The 18507-nt window shown below is 40.5% G+C and overlaps 2 protein-coding genes across 2 annotated transcripts; one reads left to right on the top strand and one right to left on the bottom strand.

Annotated features, from left to right (window-relative positions):
• Positions 1-8401: 8401 nt before the first annotated feature.
• On the bottom strand, positions 8402-13064 carry LOC146968663 (Fc receptor-like protein 5). Its single transcript, XM_085759504.1, has 4 exons — positions 13021-13064; positions 11105-11374; positions 9618-9881; positions 8402-8608 (listed from the first exon to the last, which is right to left on the bottom strand). The coding sequence occupies exons 1-4, from the start codon at positions 13049-13051 to the stop codon at positions 8442-8444; spliced, it is 732 nt and encodes a 243-aa protein (XP_085615630.1). The 5' UTR covers positions 13052-13064; the 3' UTR covers positions 8402-8441.
• Positions 13065-16270: 3206 nt separating this feature from the next.
• LOC146968662 (myelin-oligodendrocyte glycoprotein-like) lies at positions 16271-18050 on the top strand. The gene is made up of 5 exons (XM_085759844.1): positions 16271-16613; positions 16719-16751; positions 16847-16899; positions 17019-17074; positions 17434-18050. The coding sequence occupies exons 1-5, from the start codon at positions 16403-16405 to the stop codon at positions 17471-17473; spliced, it is 393 nt and encodes a 130-aa protein (XP_085615970.1). The 5' UTR covers positions 16271-16402; the 3' UTR covers positions 17474-18050.
• The last annotated feature ends 457 nt before the right edge of the window (positions 18051-18507 follow it).

Below are 18507 nucleotides of genomic sequence, written 5' to 3'. Positions count from 1 at the left end.
CCTGTGTATATGAGTGAAGTTGCTCTGACTCTTGTGTGTCTCAGAAGTTACAGAGACAAAAACCTGTTCAACAACAACAATAAAGTAAAAGACGTCCTGAATGTATCACATGCTCATGTGTCCTGAGTTAGTAAACAAACACACATTGTCAGCAGAAGCAGGTTGCGACAGACAGGATTTATGTTTCAGTGAAGGGACAGAAAAATTCAAGTAACTCCTTTAACTGGACTCAAAATTAAGAAAGAACTTAAGTGCAGGATGAGTCATCAAATGTCTGACATCACTGAAGAGAAAACACAGATTTATGATAATAAGGTAACAACTTTCAACATCAACAGATAAGTGAACAATTAACACATTGATACAGGATAAAAGTTGCAAAATACACTTTTCATTCCATGAGACTTTTAAGATCCCTGAGAAAAATCATGTTGGAGAAGTTAAAGGGACAACGAGGAGTTTCTATTCGGTTATAAAAAAGTCTCACGTTAATGTGGATGAATCTACGCTACCCACACTTGTTAATGGGCCCATTTTCGCTAAATATATCGTTCTGTCTCTATCGTTATTTTGTTATTATTAGTGGTGGTGGAAATGCTGGTCGAGCCGACCAGCGTTTCCTTCGTGGCGAGTCATGAGAATAACGCTGCCGAATCTCCGTTTATGGTCGGAACTACGACGGTATGTGATCGTCTTTGAACCTCCGACTTTAATTCTTGATGGATGAAAACATGAGTCCGTCTTGCACCGGTCAAAGAATTTTACGGTGCGCGGAGGCTCATAAATGTAGTGTGAAAACGCTTCGCTTTTCCAAAACTCCTCGTTGTCCCTTTAAATGAAACACAGTGAAGTGAACCTGTGTTTAGCAGTAATAGTAAACAACACACAGTAGCAATCTGGTCATGAATACTCAACAGTTAAGATGTTAGATGCTCTGCTGATAAATATTTGTGTTTAAACTGTCAATCAGGTGCACGCTATCACAAACTGCACTCTGGTGCACTGTGTGGTTTCATGCCACTGCAGGTTTTCAATGGTAACAAAAAGAGGACAGTCCCGGGTGTGGCTACAGGTCCAACAAAAGGCCGTGATTCATAGATGTTTCCTCTCTTATTGTTTATGTCCCTTCTTCTGCCAATGACACTGTAAAAACAACAAAAGTAAAAAAACATAAAAGTGCATAGAGTCGATTGTTAACAGTCAGACGTTCTCACAGCTACGTGGGGAGGACAAGCAGCAAAGGTGTTTCATAATCTATATTTATTGTATGTGGGAATATGTGTATATCTGGCATTGTATTCCTTTGTTCTTTTTGTCTGCCTTGTAAAACACTGATTGCTCGTTTTGACGAGTGTTGTTACCTTAATGATGATGATGATGATTATTATTATTATCATTATCAACCACACAAAATATGTTTTAAACCTTCATTGCACAACATGAGATTCATATAATCTAGCATTAAATATAACAATTACACAGAAAATTTGGATTTTCGACAAAACGTTGTGTTTGCAGTCCTAACTAAGAGCTAATCAGTGCAAATAAATCTTAGTTGTCACTAAAATGCCTTGATCTAAAGTCAACATATCATTAGTCAGATGACTGGGATCTGTTTTGATCTGTGGTTTTGCTGGTGAACTGTGGGATTGTGGGTCAGAATGTGGGACCTCAATCATGGAGGTAGAAGTCATGATATGGACGGTTTCAAGAAGAGAACATGGTAACTAGTTTGTTTCATTTGTATTTCGTTTCCAGTTGTTGATGATGGTTTGCTTTATACCTACAGTATGTCCTTGTGTTTATTTATTCATGTTGATAGTGTAAGCTTCATTAATTCAGTAGTTCAATTCCTTAAATTTAGGGATTGTAGCCTATGATTTGTAAATGACAGTGCCTTTAAATAAATCTACTTTGTAGGCAATTCTTATTCATAAATACTGTATGACTTCCAAGGGCTAACATTTATACCCAGCCCTTCTGATTCTCACCTCATTGTTAAACAAATAAAAAGTTATGAACTATAATCCGTGTTCTGCAAACTACAGGGAACAGATGGATCTAACACTACAAATATTTCTGTGACTTCCTATTTTGGCGGCGGCTGGAAACTGTCTTGACTGCAGCTTTCTGTCACCACCCCTGCTGCTGCCGCAAGTGAGTCTCGACTCTCGGCCACTTTTCAGCCGCGCGAAGAAACTCGCGTTGTGTCTCGCGCCTGGTGTGTCGTTCATTTGCCGCTCCTTCAGGCAGCAACCAATAGCCTTGCACTCTAGAGATTGTGGGTGTTACTCATAGACTGTAAAAAGGTGTTACTGCAATCACAGCGGGGCAGTGTATACAGAATATGAAGAACTCACCTTTGCCACTTTTTCACCAGTTTCCTCAACGACCATACAGTTATAAGATTATTAGGCTACCATCTTCATCAGCTCTCCTGTGTTTCAGTCACGTCAGGTAAGAAGTTTGTTCCTGTAGTTTTCTCTCCACCAGAGTTCATCTTCAGTCTGTTTGCTCTTTCCAATCTGTTTGCTCCTGTGAAGATCAAAGTGTTGAAGCTTCATATCAGACGTCATATGAAGAGTCTTCAGGTGTTTCCTACAGGTTTAGTCTCTAGAGGCTTCATGATTGGTCCAGGGTGAACTAAGTAGTAGTAATAATAGTCAATACTAATCTCATGTTGGGGACAGGTGATGGACCGATCAGTGAGCTCTGAGATGATCACTTCAATGGACACATGATCACAGTGGGTTTGTTCAATACGACCTGTGGATGTTGTGTCACTGCTCTGATCTGATAGTCTACTGATCTGATTCTATGAGGTTCATTGTGAAAAAAGTAAAAAAGTAGTGTAGTGAAACTATGAGGGGGGGGGGGGGGTTAGGTTTTTGTTACTATGACCACAGTTTGCTGAAACAGAATCAAGAACGTGGAATGGAGGTGATCTGTGAAGGAGTCAATCACCATATCATTATAGTGTTGCAGTGTTAGTATATTAACAGTGTAGTGTAGTGTTGCGACATTTTAAGTACAGAACATATCATTGTGAAGTGTCACTTTGTCGCCATCTAGTGGTGAAAGCTGTGAACTGCAATGACAATCTGACATGCTTTTTTTCACTGAAAAGCAAGCCGTCCTTTGTGCTTTTTTGTGATCAGTTGAAATGGCGCCACCTTGTGGCAGAAACATATTCCTGCGCTAGACTGTAAAGATGAAGCAGCCCGGTCCTGACTGGAAGAAGTGAGTGTAGATGTAGTTGTTGATGTGTTGTTGTCTCCTGTGACAGGGAGAAGATGATGTGCTGCTTCCTGCTGCTCCTCACACTGACCTCCTGTGTCTGTGGTGAGTTTACTCCTTCACTTTATTCTCTACAAACTGATACAAGTCCTCAGTTAGTCTGCTCCTCACTTTCCCTCTGTCTCCTCAGAACCAACATTTGTAGTGAAGGTGACACAGAGCTCCTATCAGGCAGAGGAGAACCACAACATCACACTGGAGTGGACCTTCACCACCAACACTCGGGGCTCAGCAGACCTCAATAGTGTCTACTGTGATGTGATCACTGATGATCACAAAGAACCAAAAGTCCTGTTTCTTCTACATGAGGGTGTTGAGGACACAAAGACTCAGGATAAACAGTTTTCAGGACGAGTCCAGTGTGACAGAGACGTCCTCAGAGAAGGACGAGTCAGACTTCATGTGTCCAGACTCAGGACTGAAGACTCAGGACGGTACTGGTGTCGGGTCGTCACTGAGTATGGGAAGGGATCTGATGAATGTCGACTGAACGTCACTGGTGAGTTGATTCAGTAGAATAAACTGCACATGGAAACAAACATCAGGAGCTTCAAACACAAACATCTGAACTTTGGACCTGAAGGACCAACAAGTGTTTTTATGTCTTTTACAGAAGCTGTTGGTGAACCAGAACCAGAACAAGAGACATCAGAACCAGAACCAGAGAGACCAGAACCAAAGGGTCGGGGAAGGATCGGCCTCTATGTTGAACTGACAGCAATAGTTATACTACTCTGTTATATACAGCTACATTTAATCAGAAAGAAGAGAAGCAAGTCCACACAGCTGCAGTCTGTCCAAGAACCAGTCCATCAGATCTAACTGGACTCCATCTGAACCACTGTCCTCTGTCCTAACACAGTGTGTTTGGAAGTGTGTGGTGTGCGTTCACTGAGGCCTCCATGTGGAGCAGAGACTCTGATCAATGTGTTGAGTTGTTTTCCTCGATGTAAGAGGCCGAGCTAAAGCAGCTAGAGTCTCTGTCCTCTGGCTACAGTTCAGGATCTGACAGCTTGAGTTTGGTCACAAAGTGTTTTAGCTTTGACTTTAAACTGTGCTGCAGCTGCTGTCAGTGTAAATACAGTTTCTATTTAATGAGAAAAATCTAAAATCTAAAAATCTAAACTTCTAGAAAGTCACCCAGCAGCGAGCTCAGATCTCAAACTCTGAACCTACATAACACCTTCATGTATTCTAACAAGGTGCAACTTAAGAGACAGACACTTTTTTTTCTCAAACTACTGAGCTTTTGCTTTTTAAGGCCTAAGAATTACAGGTTTCAATCAAATTGTACCTTTTTTGATGAAAGTTGGTGGTTATCAGGAAAAAAAAGTCTAAAATCTAAACTATTAAAACCTCATTAGATTTGTAGCTGAGACGTCCACAAACTGTTCAGTCTCTGTTTCTTTGCTCCCATCCAACAGCTTTTCACTGGATTATAATCATTGTTTTTTATCATTAAATCTTATCCCTCAGAATGTTGCTGAATTAATTTGAATGCAAATTCAATTTTCCACTTGAGTATAATTTCAATCTGCTGTAAATAAATCCTGATTGATCTGAGTAAAGTTGTTCTGAGTCTTCTAAGTAACACTTAAAACTGTAAACCACAATCCAAAACAGTTCACTCCAGAACCTGATGGAGTTTGTCTGCTCAGCTCAGACTGTCAGAGACACTCTTGTTGTTTTGTTTTGTAAAAAAAAAAAGCATGATACCAGAACTCGGTGCAAAGCTTTGCTGTTTCCTCTGAGGCGACATGAAGCCACAACAACAGAAGTCAGGAACCCCTTTTAGAGCTGAAGAAAACGTTCTGATCAGAGGTGAAACGTCTTCAACCAAGCAACAGAAAAGTCCAGTTGGTTTCAACTCAGCACTTTCAGTTCTTCAGTGTGACGCAGTAAACCTCAACCTCAGTGACATAAAAGCTCAGCATCTCAGACAGTCGATTGGAAACTGAACCCGCGGTAACGCCTGAACTTCCTCTTCAAATAGGCAGCGATAGACTGGTTGGTCTCAGTCGTTGTTCAGAGCTCTGATCGTCTGCTGCGATAGAAGAGCCCGAAGGTAACTTCAATGTTAATTGTTTTTTTATCTTGATTTTATCCTGATTAGATGTAGAACCTGAAGCAGCAGGTGTAGAACAGATGTTGTAATGTGACTTGTGTCATTTGATGTGGTGTGAGTCTGATTGTTCAAGGTCAAGGTCACATTAATTTCTAGTAGAGCACATTAAAAACACTTTTACTGAGTAGGGGAGAGCGGGGTAAGTAGTGCCAATTTTTACTTAAACTGCCTTTAAAGCAAGGGGATTATAATAATGCCCCCAACTAATATATGTACATATAGTTTAGGATGTTGTGCATCCCTGGGAACAATCACTTTGAATCTTAAATCAACCGTTTCAGAAATATAGCTTTAGAAAAAAAAAAAAAATTCTGGCACAACTTGCCCCCGGTGCGGGGTAAGTTGTGCCATTAGAGAGAATACACTGGGGTAAATTGTGCCATTGATAATTGAAGTAAAACAGATCATTTTAATGTCACAAATGTTAATGCTATATAAAAGCAAGACATTCAATACAAAATTAAAGCCAGAAGCGGCGATGATCAGACCCTCGCGTGTCCCCATGCAGTCGCGGAGGCCTGGGGCACGCTGGGGGCTGTGGTGCAAAGAAACGCAATGTTTTGTTCATCCACCAGGCTACGAGCACAACCAGACTGGGCAGGTGTGTTCAGGGGCGGTCCCTCATCACACATGTTAAGTTTCAAGCAAATCCGTGCCCACTGCCATGTTTCCCCTATACACAGACAGCACTGCCACTGGCACAACTTAACCCAGGCCCTTTGGCACAAATTACCCCAAGCCCAGCATTTTGAAAAAAAAGGATTCCCCAGCTGTTTTGAGCTGGCATCATGTTAACTGTATAGACTCATGGTGTAGCTTAATAAAGCACTAAAGTGTGAACTGTTTTCAAAGTTATCTATAATTGTTCAAACATGGCAATCAAAAAACCTTGATCATAGAAATTTTACTTTGGAGGGCAAAAACTTGTTTTTTGAACATAAATGTGCTTTCCTCTCAAGCCATGTGTCTCCCTTCTTGATAGGATGAGTGAAATAGATGTCCCTTCAAAAATATGTGTCACATGACCAACTTCTTCTATGGTTTTCTAGATAATAGGGGTGGAACTACTTGCCCCATGGCACAAATTACCCCACTCTCCCCTAAGTAACTAAAATCACATCCAAAAAAAACATCCAAAAAGTAGTAGGCCTAGAGAATTGTAGCCGACACAGGTTCAAAAGTCTGGGGGGAAAAAAAGTGTTTCCAACGAAGATTGAAGCCGCTGCGAAGGCCTCGTGTGTTTGTGAGATCTCAGTGGTTCAATGACACAATCTCAAATGGGCTGATTATTTTCATTATGGATGAATCTTTCTACTGTATTATTTAAACAATTAATCAATTAGTTGTTTGGTTGATAAAAAATGTCAATCATTGTTTCCCAAACCCCACAAGATGACGTCCTCAAATGTCTTGTTTTGCCCACAAACCAAAGATTTATTGTCATTAAGGAACAAAGAAACCAGAAATATTCACATTTAAGAAGCTGGAATCAGAGAATTTGGACTTTTTTTTTCTTAAAAAAGTACTCAAACTGATTATTCAATTGTGGATCTGCACATTAGAGAGAACACATTAAACAAAGAGTCTAAAGACACTACACATTCATAAACTAACTACAGACCTCAGATAACTGATTGTTTATTGGAACCACTGAAGAACATTGTGTTGTTTTTTTTGTTCAGAAACCAATAGGCTACCGTGGTTTGTAATGCGTTTCAGTGAGTGTCTTTCTGAGTAGGCTAAATTGTGGGAAAATATATTGTTGCATCATGCAAACTTAAGGCTTTCAGTTTCCAAGGAAGTGAAATTCAACTTGTAAACTTCATCTAGTAAGTGTAATAGTTTCAGTGTAGTGGTGGTATAGTTTAGTGTGAGAGTGGTAATCTCACTAGTTTATTCTGTAGTGTGAACTATAGGTGACCGTATAGATATTGGTTGTATTTGCATATCTGTGCCTCTGTGTGTTTCTGCAGTCTGAGTTGAGATATTGATGTTTCCGATATGAGAAACCACAACGAACTAAGTCAGAAATAGCAGCCAATCACTGCAAGTTATTGGTCCGTGACTGATACTAGGAACATCTGATGTTAAAGAACGGTCCAGTTTTTATGATGTGAATGATCCTGTTGCCTCTAAATCTTTGACCAGGAAATGTGTTCACTAGTTTCTATCTTTGAATTCATTGACCATGAATGTGTCCCCAACTACATGTGAGGAAATATTAGTCAAATAAGCCTAATTTGTTCAGTTCTCAACAGGGCGTCTAGTATATGTGGAGGCTGGTGCATGAACATGTTAAATGAGACAAAAATAATAACTAGAGGCGTTTAAATACTGACACACACACACTACGTATTAATAAACACTCAAACCTGCCATAAATGTGTACAATAACATTGTAGAGTTATAAACCATTAACTGTTCTGCTTAAAAAATCAGAATAAAAGAGAGGAATTAATTATCACCCGAGTTCAACATAAACATCTGTGGCAGTGAATGAGAAAGTCCAGCAGGTGGCAGCAAACACTAATATACGTGAGTGTGGACAGTGGACATTAAAACAAGAAACTTCTCATTTTGAAAGTTATTTAAAATGAATACAGTGAGCTGTTTCTTTAATCTTTAATTTTGATCAATGGGTATAGATAATCAAGTATATTTACATTGATACAAACGTTAGTTTTGACCCAACCACAGTCACTGAAAAAGTACTGATACAGACCTTTAACTACATGATAAAACACACAATAACCATTCATTAGAGCTATGGCTTTTCAATGTAGAAATGAAATTTGAATGTATATGATGTGTGGTCGTCAGAAGAAAATTAATAACAAAGAGAAGATTTTAAAAAAGAAAAGAAAAAATGTTTTATATACATACATACATACATACATACATATGTACACAGCACAGTGAGCTAAGTCCTTCAAGAGGAGCCTTCATATACTACAGCCTATAGCTTATCAATATATCAACGATCATATGAGTTCAGATCCAGATGCACACATCAAGGGCCTTATTGATCTCCCTCTTCATAGATGTTGCTCTGATCTCCAGAGGACTTCCTACCTTTAACCCACTCTCTGTAGACTCTCATAGAAACTACGAACAACACAAAGTACGTGGTGATCAGCACGACGGTACAAACCAGCCTGGGCAGAGACATGAGGGGAGGAGTCTGAGCTGAGAGAGACAAAACAAACAAACAAACAAAAAGGATCATATTATAGCTCCATACAGTACAAAGGTAGACATTTGTGTTAAAGCGCCATACAGTATAAAGGTAGATGTTTGTGTTAAAGCTTCACACAATAACGGTAGATGTTTGTTTGACATTGAAGTTGAATCCCATTGGCTACCATTGACAAAAATCATTAACTGCAATAAGTCCCTCCCTGGCGTTGGGACGACCCTTTCAGGATGTCTTTAAAACCAGATGCCAGGACTTGCTGTGACTTTGTGATGTCACAACAAAAGCCACCTGGACCCACCATCCAGCACAATCAGCCAATCAGAGCCTCCTCTCTCCTGAGAGAGTGAGGTAAGACTACATTTGTTGGTTTTTGGCTCTTAACAACTCAAATAGGGTTCATCTGGATTAACACTTTAAATTAAAATATAAGACAAGTATAAAATATGTCTCCTTTGAAGGGACAACGAGGAGTTTTGGAAAGCGAAGTGTTTTCATACGCGCGGTGAAATTCCTGGACGGGCGCAAAATGGACGTCTTTCCAAGAATGTTTTCATTCATCAAGAATTAAAGTCAGAGGTTCGAAGACGATCAGATACCGTCGTAGTTCTGACCATAAACGGCGATTCAGCGGCGTAATTCCCATGACCCGCCGGGCAGCGTCCGTGAAACCGAAAGTAAGGAAACGCTTGTCGGCTCACCCAGCATCTCCACCATTAATAAAAATAACAAAATAACGATAGAGACAAAACGATATATTTATCGAAAATGGGCCCAGTAACAAGTGTGGGTAGCGTAGATGCATCCACATTAATGTGAGACTTTTTTATAACCAAATACAAACTCCTCGTCCCTTTAATGGAGGTCTGTTTGTTACTTTTGTAAAAGTTTGAAGCAGTGGTTCAACGTTTTTGGCCTCTGACCCCAGAAATAAGTGTAGCTAAGAAGATAATGATAATAACAACAACAGTGTGGCTATGTGGGTTATGTGTTGAAGCAGACCTCTGCTCACAGCCAGCCAGCTCTGCGGTGACTGCGTTTTGGTCGGGTGTTCACACTTGTAGAAACCTTCATCAGAGCTGGAGACTGACGACAAGGTCATGGTTCCTGCGGGGTAGGTCCCAACGAAAACACCGTCTTTGTAGAAGTTTGCAGAGAAGTCGGATGTTGGTTTGCTGGCGTCGTCCGGTTTGTAGGAGCAGAGCAGCGTCACTTCATCACCGTCTGTCACAGGAAGAGCAGGACTCTCCAGGATCACTGTTCCCTCTGAAAAAACAAAGACCATGACAGCTCAAGATACAATCGGCGTAAATTTACTTGAGTACTGTACTTAAGTACATATCCAGAGGATTTGTACTTTACTTGAGTATTAGATTTCTTTGGTACTTATTACTCTTACTTGAATACATTTCCAAGACAGATACGTCATCCCTCCCCATAAGGATACCGCCAAAGTAGCCACGCTCTCAACTGCGTTTGTCAACTCAAAACTATACTGTGAGTCGTGAAAATGACAATTGCTGTTCTCTTATGACCCCATTCGTTTTATTTGTTTTTCTAGGTGTTTCTGCCGACTTTATATAACATTGTGGTTCTAAAAGCAGCACATCAGGTGGTTTCAAAGAGTTAATTCTCAGAAACAAGAGTTAAAAGGTCCTTAAAGACCCACTCCCGTGAAAATCGTGTTTTTCGTGCTTTTCACATGTTCCTGTGGCATTTTTCTTGTGTTAGAGCACATATCAGCAGAAAAGGAAGTGCAAAATTGCATTTCTGAGTTTTTCTGCCTTCAAATTGCTGTGAACCAATGGCAGACGCAAACTGGCAGTTTCAGGGAGACTGGAGCTGACGTGTCACAGCTCCAGGGAGGGCACTAGTGCTACAAGCTCCCGCCCCGCTCTTCATCTGGCTCAGAGGTGAAAGCCTTGACAGCTCGGTGTAGCTGTCTAGGTATAACAGGTATAGCTCACCTGGTAGAGCAGCTTGCACCCTGAGCAAGAACTATGTTCCAGTCTGGGATCGAATCCCAATGCAGAGTTTTACGCTAAAAGCGCTGAATCTGTAATGTCCAGCTGTCAGCAGGCGGGGGGTGGGGTGCGAGGAGGTGGCTGGGCGGGTGCAGAGCAGCGCAGTCTCCGCCCACCCTCCAGAGGTGCATGGCTAATGTGCTGGTTTTAAAATGACCAAAAAGGGTCGCGGGAGTGGGACTTTAAATTCATTTAGAAAAAATTATAGTAATTCATTGATGTGAAAAATAAGAAATTTACTCTTACTCTTACTTAAAAGCATGTACTTTTGGATACTTAAGTACCTTTAAAAGCAAGTACTTTTTTACTCTTACTCGAGTAACATGTCGACTGAGCTACTTTTACTTGTAACAGAGTAAATTTTGACCAGTAGTGTTTGTACTCTTACTCAAGTACTGGGGGTCGAGTACTCTATGTCCATCTATGGCGTCAACATAACCACTAAAAGGTCGAGGTTGCGTTTACCGGTGACGGTGATGTTGATGGTGTTGCTGCACTCGCCACGCTCAGACTGACACCAGTACACTCCACTGTCCAACGGATAGGTGTTGTCGATGGTGCAGGAGGTCTCATCGGCCAATCCCCAGCCGGGCTCGCACGGCTCAGAGATCTGAGAGGAGGTGTTTCTCCTCAGAACCCAGACGCCTGTGAAGTCTTCAGGAGCGGTACAGGTCAGATTGACGGGGTCGTACCAGAAGAACTGTTGCCTGTTTGGATGGATCTTCAGCACGGCCACTGCAGGGTCAAACAGTAAAATTACTTGAACTGAACATGAAGCTTTTTGTAGCTGTAGAAAAGCCGTTAATGATGCTCTACCTGCTGTAGCTGCATTGGTGACCCTAAACACATCATGCCACAAATTCTGATACCATCCCAGGCAACAACCAGGGCCGGCCCTAGCATTTTGGTGGCCCTAAACAAGATTTTTGTTTGTGGACCAAATCACTGGTTAAAACTGAATACAGACGTGTTTATGCCCTCTGAGGTTTGAGGCCATTTTCTCGACTTTTACATATTTTCTTAAATGTATCTTTTTAAGATCCTTGCAGATGTAACAATACTCAAGTGTTTTATGTCTAAATATTAGAACCTCCGCTCTAAGCAGACTGAGGCCAGTTTGTCCTAGAACACTGTGTCAAGAAATAATTTATGCCAAATGCTGGAAATTTGAGGTCTGCTTTTTGAACAATTTCAAATCCCTTGTGAAAACACACCTTCAGTCATGAGAATGAACTGTTTTGGTGCTTGAAATAGGATATGAATACAGTAATATATAAGTGTAGAAAACAAGTCTAAAATGAAATTTTGTAAGATTGCTTTTTGAGCACAAATGTTGTCATTCTGCCGTTCTATTTTCACCAAATGTCTCAAATGTGAGATAAAAGAAGCTGAATATTGACTTCAAATGACATATAAAGCTCATAGCGTGCACATGCAGACCTCAGGATGTTTAAATGACTTGAATGAACCCCGGTACCTTTCTGATCATGTGGCCCCCCACCTAACGGCTGTGGCCCTAAACAACCGCATATAGAGTGTTTATGCCAGCGGCCGGCCCTGGCAACAACCACCAGATTCAGGCACACAGGACTAAGTTAGGTTGGGTGCCTAATATTAGAGTGCAAAATAATAAAGCAAAGGCTCCACTTTCAATGCATGCTGTCATCACGTCCGTTGAATAACATCCGCCCACACACACCTAAACTAGCTCTTTGTTTTAGGATCTGCAGAAGAAGGTAGTAGTAGTAAACCTTTATTTAACCAGGCAAGAATTATTCTTATTAGGGCAATGGCCTGGTAGGAGGTGAAAGACCTCCTAAGGGGCAAGGGAGAGGGGGAGTATAACATTAAAATATAGACAATAAAAGCAACAGTAACACAAGAGAAAAGAAGAATAGAGACAGTAGGCCTAACATATAGCAATGACATACCACAAAGTAACAGTTAATTTGACGTACAGTGACATACAACAAGTTATGTAAGACAAAAGGAGACAATACAGAATAAGTATAAGTAAGTACCATTCACTTGACTCAGTGACACTCAGACGTCTGTCAAAAAATCTCTACTTCCTGTTTGCAGCCACATCAAGAAATGGTTTGACTTGAAGAGAGGCAATGGAGACTTTGATTTAAATGAACCTTTTCAAACTAAAGTCACATGATTCACTGCATCATTTATTTGTATCCTGAGCCAGATCCACAACATGTTTGAATGCACTAGTTGGAAACTAAGCAGGTAGAAGTGAAAGAAGTAGCATAGTGATTTCCTCCTGTCTCCTAAATCCCAACTAAATCGAAACTAAGTCTAAATAAAAAAAAAGTGGACAAAGAAAGAAAGATAAGAGAAGTTATTCTTAAAATAAAAGTAAAATGGCTCACAAAACATTAGACAGAGCGAGGTGATCTCCATCTTGTCCCGTCGATTCAAAGTCACCCAGCAGCAGATGTCTGTCTACTTCCTGAGCTCACATCTCAACATATGAACCTATATAACACCTTCATGTATTCTATGCAAGGTGCAACTTAAAGAGACAGACACTTTTTTCCCCTCTCAAACCACTGAGCTTTTGCTTTTCAGGCATAGAAATCACAAGCTTCAATCGAATGGTACCTTTTTTGACAAAAGTTGGTGGTAATCAGAAAGAAAAGTCTCTAACACGTCCAGTACCTACAGACTTGCATTTTGCTTTCTAGAAACATGCTCTGTTCTGTCAGCTGAGGTTATATGTATGGTTTTATACCAGGGAGTCCAGAAATGATGACTCTTGTCAGACTGAAGGACCAGCTGAAGGGTCATGATCAACGTTCTGGGCTGAAATATTTGGTTGAACCAGAAGCACCAAGAGTGGCAATTCCTCTAATAGCCACTAGGGTGACGCCCATTTTAAAATGTCCAACAGCTGTAAACATGTTCACATGTGAATTTTAGTCTCTATGACAAATTTCCTCCTTCATCAGGACTGCATGGGGCAAATAAGTACTGCAAATAACATCATTGTAAGCCAGTAGTTATTGAACCTTTATAGGATGTGTTACTGTTGACTGACGATACCCTCCTTTATGTATAAGCCTCACCAAAGGAACTGTGAGAGCAATGATCAGCAAAAAAGAAATGCCACCACCACGTTTTTTTTTTTTGTTTTTTTTTAGCCAAACAGGCAACTGTTATACTGAAACTTTAAAAAAAAAAAAAAAACAACAACTTCAAACACACAGATTCACACCTACAGATGCACAAAGACCAGAAAGTGAAGCACAGGAAACTAATAGAGAAAACCTACCTGTCTGTCTGTCTTCCTGTTTGTGTTTATGTTTTGATTTGTTTAAACACTATGACGTCTGTATGACTCAGATGGGAAGGAGTGTTTGTGTGAGTTGGTAAACAGCAGAAGTTGTAAGTGAAGTGAAAGTAAAAATAGAGTATTTGACATAATTCACAGTTGAGATTTAGCAACAGCATCATGAAACAGACACACACCCAGAGTGTCTCCATAGCAGCTCAAACTCATGTCAGTACCTTGCTTATATACTCATGCTCGATAGACTGTGCTGTTCTCTCCACTGTGACTAAACTTCCTATACTATTCTTCACTTAAGAAAAGTAAAGTTCATGTAAACTGTATGAGAGCTTACATCATGGTTGAGTATTTTGTTGACTCCTCCTTTCTATATCTGGTGTTTTCTTAGTGTTTCCTGATTGGTTTGACAGACAACCAGTATTGTTTCTCACCACTGTGACTATATGTGACTACCGCGTCAGATCGTCAGGACATGCCATGACATCGACAGTCTTCTCCTTCCTCCTCCTCCTCCTCAACTGTCCAGTGATATTAACAGGTAAATTAATTTATTACTTCTCCATCACCGTCTGGTTACGTTCACTCCTGATAGCTGAACTAGATTTATGTGACTAGATTTATGTGACTGCCGGGTGGAAGGATTAATTCGCTGCTTTCTCAGATAACTCGCAGACTGTTCCTTCAAATGTGAATTCAAATGGCCAATGTAGTCTTCAAAACTACGTTGAAAATTGGCAAATTTTCACATAGAATTGTGGGAAATGCACAACTTTCGCTTCTGTTTAGTCTGTTTTCAGTTCATTTTTTTTTTTTACCTTTGAAAAAGCCTCAAAAATATATTTTAAAAAAAGAAAATGAGGCTGAAGGTCAAAGCACGTGGAAAACGAGGAAACCACGTGGTGCTTTTAGTCACGAACCATCCAGCGCTTCATCAACTATCTGTGGTTTTAATGTTATTAGAATGAAAATATGAATCTTTACACCTGATTTGTTCTCAACTGTTGCATCAGAGCGTAACCTGGAGCACTGAGGTGAGACAGAGGGGAAAGGTGTTGAGGTTTGGGTTAACTGCATCTGTCACGTAACCCTAACCCCAAGGATAGCTACAGGGGCTTGAGAAAAGGAAAAAGAAACAAAATGATACAAAGAGGCAAATGAGTTAAAAAAGAAAATGATACAACCAAAGGTAATGAGACTGTGGTCACAGTGCAGTGTAAGATGTGAATAAAAGACTTGAAAATATGAACAAACCAAACGCTGCCTCGTTTCCCCGTGGCGGTCGTCGTCCCGAGGAAACCCCGTGGAGCTTTTAGACATGAACCGTCCAGTGCTTCATCAACCATGTGCAGTTTCAAAGTTAGCGTGCTTCTGACGTACATCTGCCAGCTGTGGAGTATCATTGGCAGTGATAATTTCTGTGTTCTGCCCATAGCAGCACAAGATGCAGAGTGGGATATTTGGCTGAGACTCACACATGACCAGTGACGACTCACAACAAACTTACTTTTACTCAAGTTAATTTCTAGGAAGGCTGAAAAGTACTCGTTACTTTCAGTTTTTTTCTAAAATCCTATTGGACACAAGCTGTGTTTGTCAAAGAAGGAAACCCTAACCCCTAAAAGCAGCACATCAGTGCAGCTGCTTTCAAAGAGTTAATTCTCAGAAACAAGAGTTAAAAGCTCCTTAAATTCATTAAGAAACAATTATAGTAACTCATTGATGTGAAAAATAAGAAATTTACTCTTACTTTTACTTAATTTAAAAGCATGTACTTTTGGATACTTAAGTACCTTTAGAAGCAAGTACTTTTTTTACTCTTACTCGAGTAACATGTTGACTGAGCTACTTTTACTTGTAACGGAGTAAATTTTGACCAGTAGTATATTTGTACTCTTACTCAAGTACTGGGGTCAAGTACTCTGTCCATCTCTGCCCGAGTCACAACCCGTGGGTCCGGTCGGGTTTGTTGGGCCGGCCTGAGCCGTTGACAACTCTATAAAGTGTATAGTGGGGCACCACCTCCACCAATGATCCTGCTCCACCCAGCTGCCCCTTCACCATCGGTCCTGCTCCATCCGGCGCCCCTGCTCCATCTTTCTTTCTTTTTTGTGTCATTGTCCTGTGAGCTACTGGACTAATTTGAATTTCCCTCCTAGGGATGAATAAAGTATTCTCTACTCTACTTCTCTACTCTAAAGAGCCTCCAAAAAGTGAAATTTCCATAATTTGTCCCCTTTAAGCTACTGTTTGCTGACCTCTTGGGGCCACCATAGTGAATAGCCACGTTGGCCTACGCCACATGTCTGAAAAAGTATTTGTGTTTTGCTCTAGGACGGCATGAGGTGAAAGGTCCAGCAGAGCCGATCAGAGCCTCGGTGGGTCAGGACGTGGTGCTGCCGTGCTCTGTGGAGCCTCCGGTGGACGCGTCCACTCTGACAGTGGACTGGAGGATCGACGACAAAATGGTCCTCGTGTACAGAAACAAGAGGGACGATTTAAATCTGCAGCATGAGGACTTCAGGAGCAGGACGTCTCTCTTCAAGGAGGAACTGGTCAAGGGAAACGTCTCATTAAAACTGTCCTCAGTCCAGAAGACAGACGGAGGAACCTACAGCTGCCACGTTCCCGGACTCACCGGCCCGCTGAAGAAAGTGGAGGTTGAGCTTGTTGTAGGTAAGAACAGTAAGAACTTTTCTCAGCTTTTTCTAGATGTAGCTGATGTGATATTTTCCCCTGTGTATTTGTGTATGATATTTATGACATTTTATATTTCAACAGAGGACAACGTGTCAAAGACTAGAGATTCTACCCGTGAGTAAACACAGTAAAATACAGTCAGATCAGTTCTTCTCCTTCAATCTCAGAACTGACGGTTTGTATTTTTGGGGTAATTTCACCTGTTTCAGCCTCACCTGACGGAGACGCTACGGAGAGAAACAGTGCTACAACACAAACTTCAGTGAGTAAATTTTTTTTCTCCTTTATAAAACTATTTGAGCTAAATATTTCAATATTATTTTGATTATTATTATATTTAATGAGGAATTGGATCAATCTTAACATCCTTATCCTCTCTAGGTTCTCATCTTGCCCTCGGTTTTGGCCTTGGCAACGCTGTTATACACATGTGAGTGGTGGTGATGATGTATGTTTCCTTATTTGTATTTCTCCACTAGGTGGGGCATTATAAAAGCTAGAGCATATACAGTGTAGGTAGTGTGTAAATAAATGGGTCACAGCACTCAAAGAGAACCACATATTATATCTTCCTATCTACACGCAAAAGAAACTCAAATGTATTGGTTTTTTGATCAAAACGACTGTAGTGTACACATTAATTTACCCTACAGAGTTAGTAGGAATCGGTCATCAGTGTGCACAATAAATAAATTATAAACTTGACAGTGAACTGGATTTGTTAACACTGAACTTCTTAATGAGTAAAAGTCACTCATGTGAAACTTACAAATTATCCATTTTGTTGTTTAGGTAGGAGGAGAAGAAGACCCAGACCAGAGCGCAGAGAGCAATAGGATGGACATGAATAATATAAGTGTGTCAAAAAAAACCCCAACCCAAAACCCCCCCAAAAAACCCCCAATGGCTGGTGGCTGTGCAATGTGACTATGTTTTTAACTACATATCTGTCTGTCCATTGTGGAAATGTTTTCATATGTCAGTGACATGTCGACTTCCCTGGTGCTGTACATTTCACACAAACTCTAATTCTAAGGTTTGTACAATAGAAAGAAACACAGCAGGAAGGGAACCGTTGGTGCCGTCAACCAATCATATTTTAGATAAATAAAATATCATAATTTAATTGTGAGGAAGTACTACAAGCAGGAAGCAGGAAGTTTGAACACTCGTAGTTTTACTGACCACGAGTCTGGAATCCCCCTGTGACACCCACACTCTTTGGAGCAGCAGAGAGGTATTTTCTCATCGAAGTAAGTTCTATCTAATGATTTACTCACGCTTTCTACTGTTATACCTGAGAGTGTGGCGTCCTCTGCTTAGTTTCTGTGGATTTGTTTTTCTTCTATTATTGTGCAACTAATATTTGTCTGATGAATGATCAGTGTGTCTGTGCACAACAATACTCAACTTAAACATAATGTATGGCTGTTGTATATAGAGGACAGAAATGGACAAAGACTGTTTACACAAGTCACAGGAATGTGTTGGAGGTTAGAGCCTACTGTGTTTGCACATGAGCACCATGTGCATATGCATTTACATTGCTGCTGCAGTGAGACAACACTGCGATTGCACAACTCTCACACTGTGATACTGTACAAATAAGGGTTTCTCCTGATAGCTGAACTAGATTTATGTGACTAGATTTATGTGACTGCCGGGTGGAAGGATTAATTCGCTGCTTTCTCAGATAACTTGCAGAGTATTCCTTCAAATGTGAATTCAAATGGCCAATGTAGTCTTCAAAACTACGTTGAAAATTGCCAAATTTTCACATAGAATTGTGGGAAATGCACAACTTTCGCTTCTGTTCAGTCTGTTTTCAGTTCATTTTTTTTTTTTACCTTTGAAAAAGCCTCAAAAATAT

Source organism: Trachurus japonicus, chromosome 18 (assembly GCF_045865225.1).
Source record: "Trachurus japonicus isolate A0001 chromosome 18, Traja_1.0".
Taxonomy (NCBI): Eukaryota; Metazoa; Chordata; class Actinopteri; order Carangiformes; family Carangidae; genus Trachurus; species Trachurus japonicus.
The sequence above is the reverse complement of the archived record's forward strand: the minus strand, read 5'-3'. Positions and strand labels throughout refer to the sequence as shown.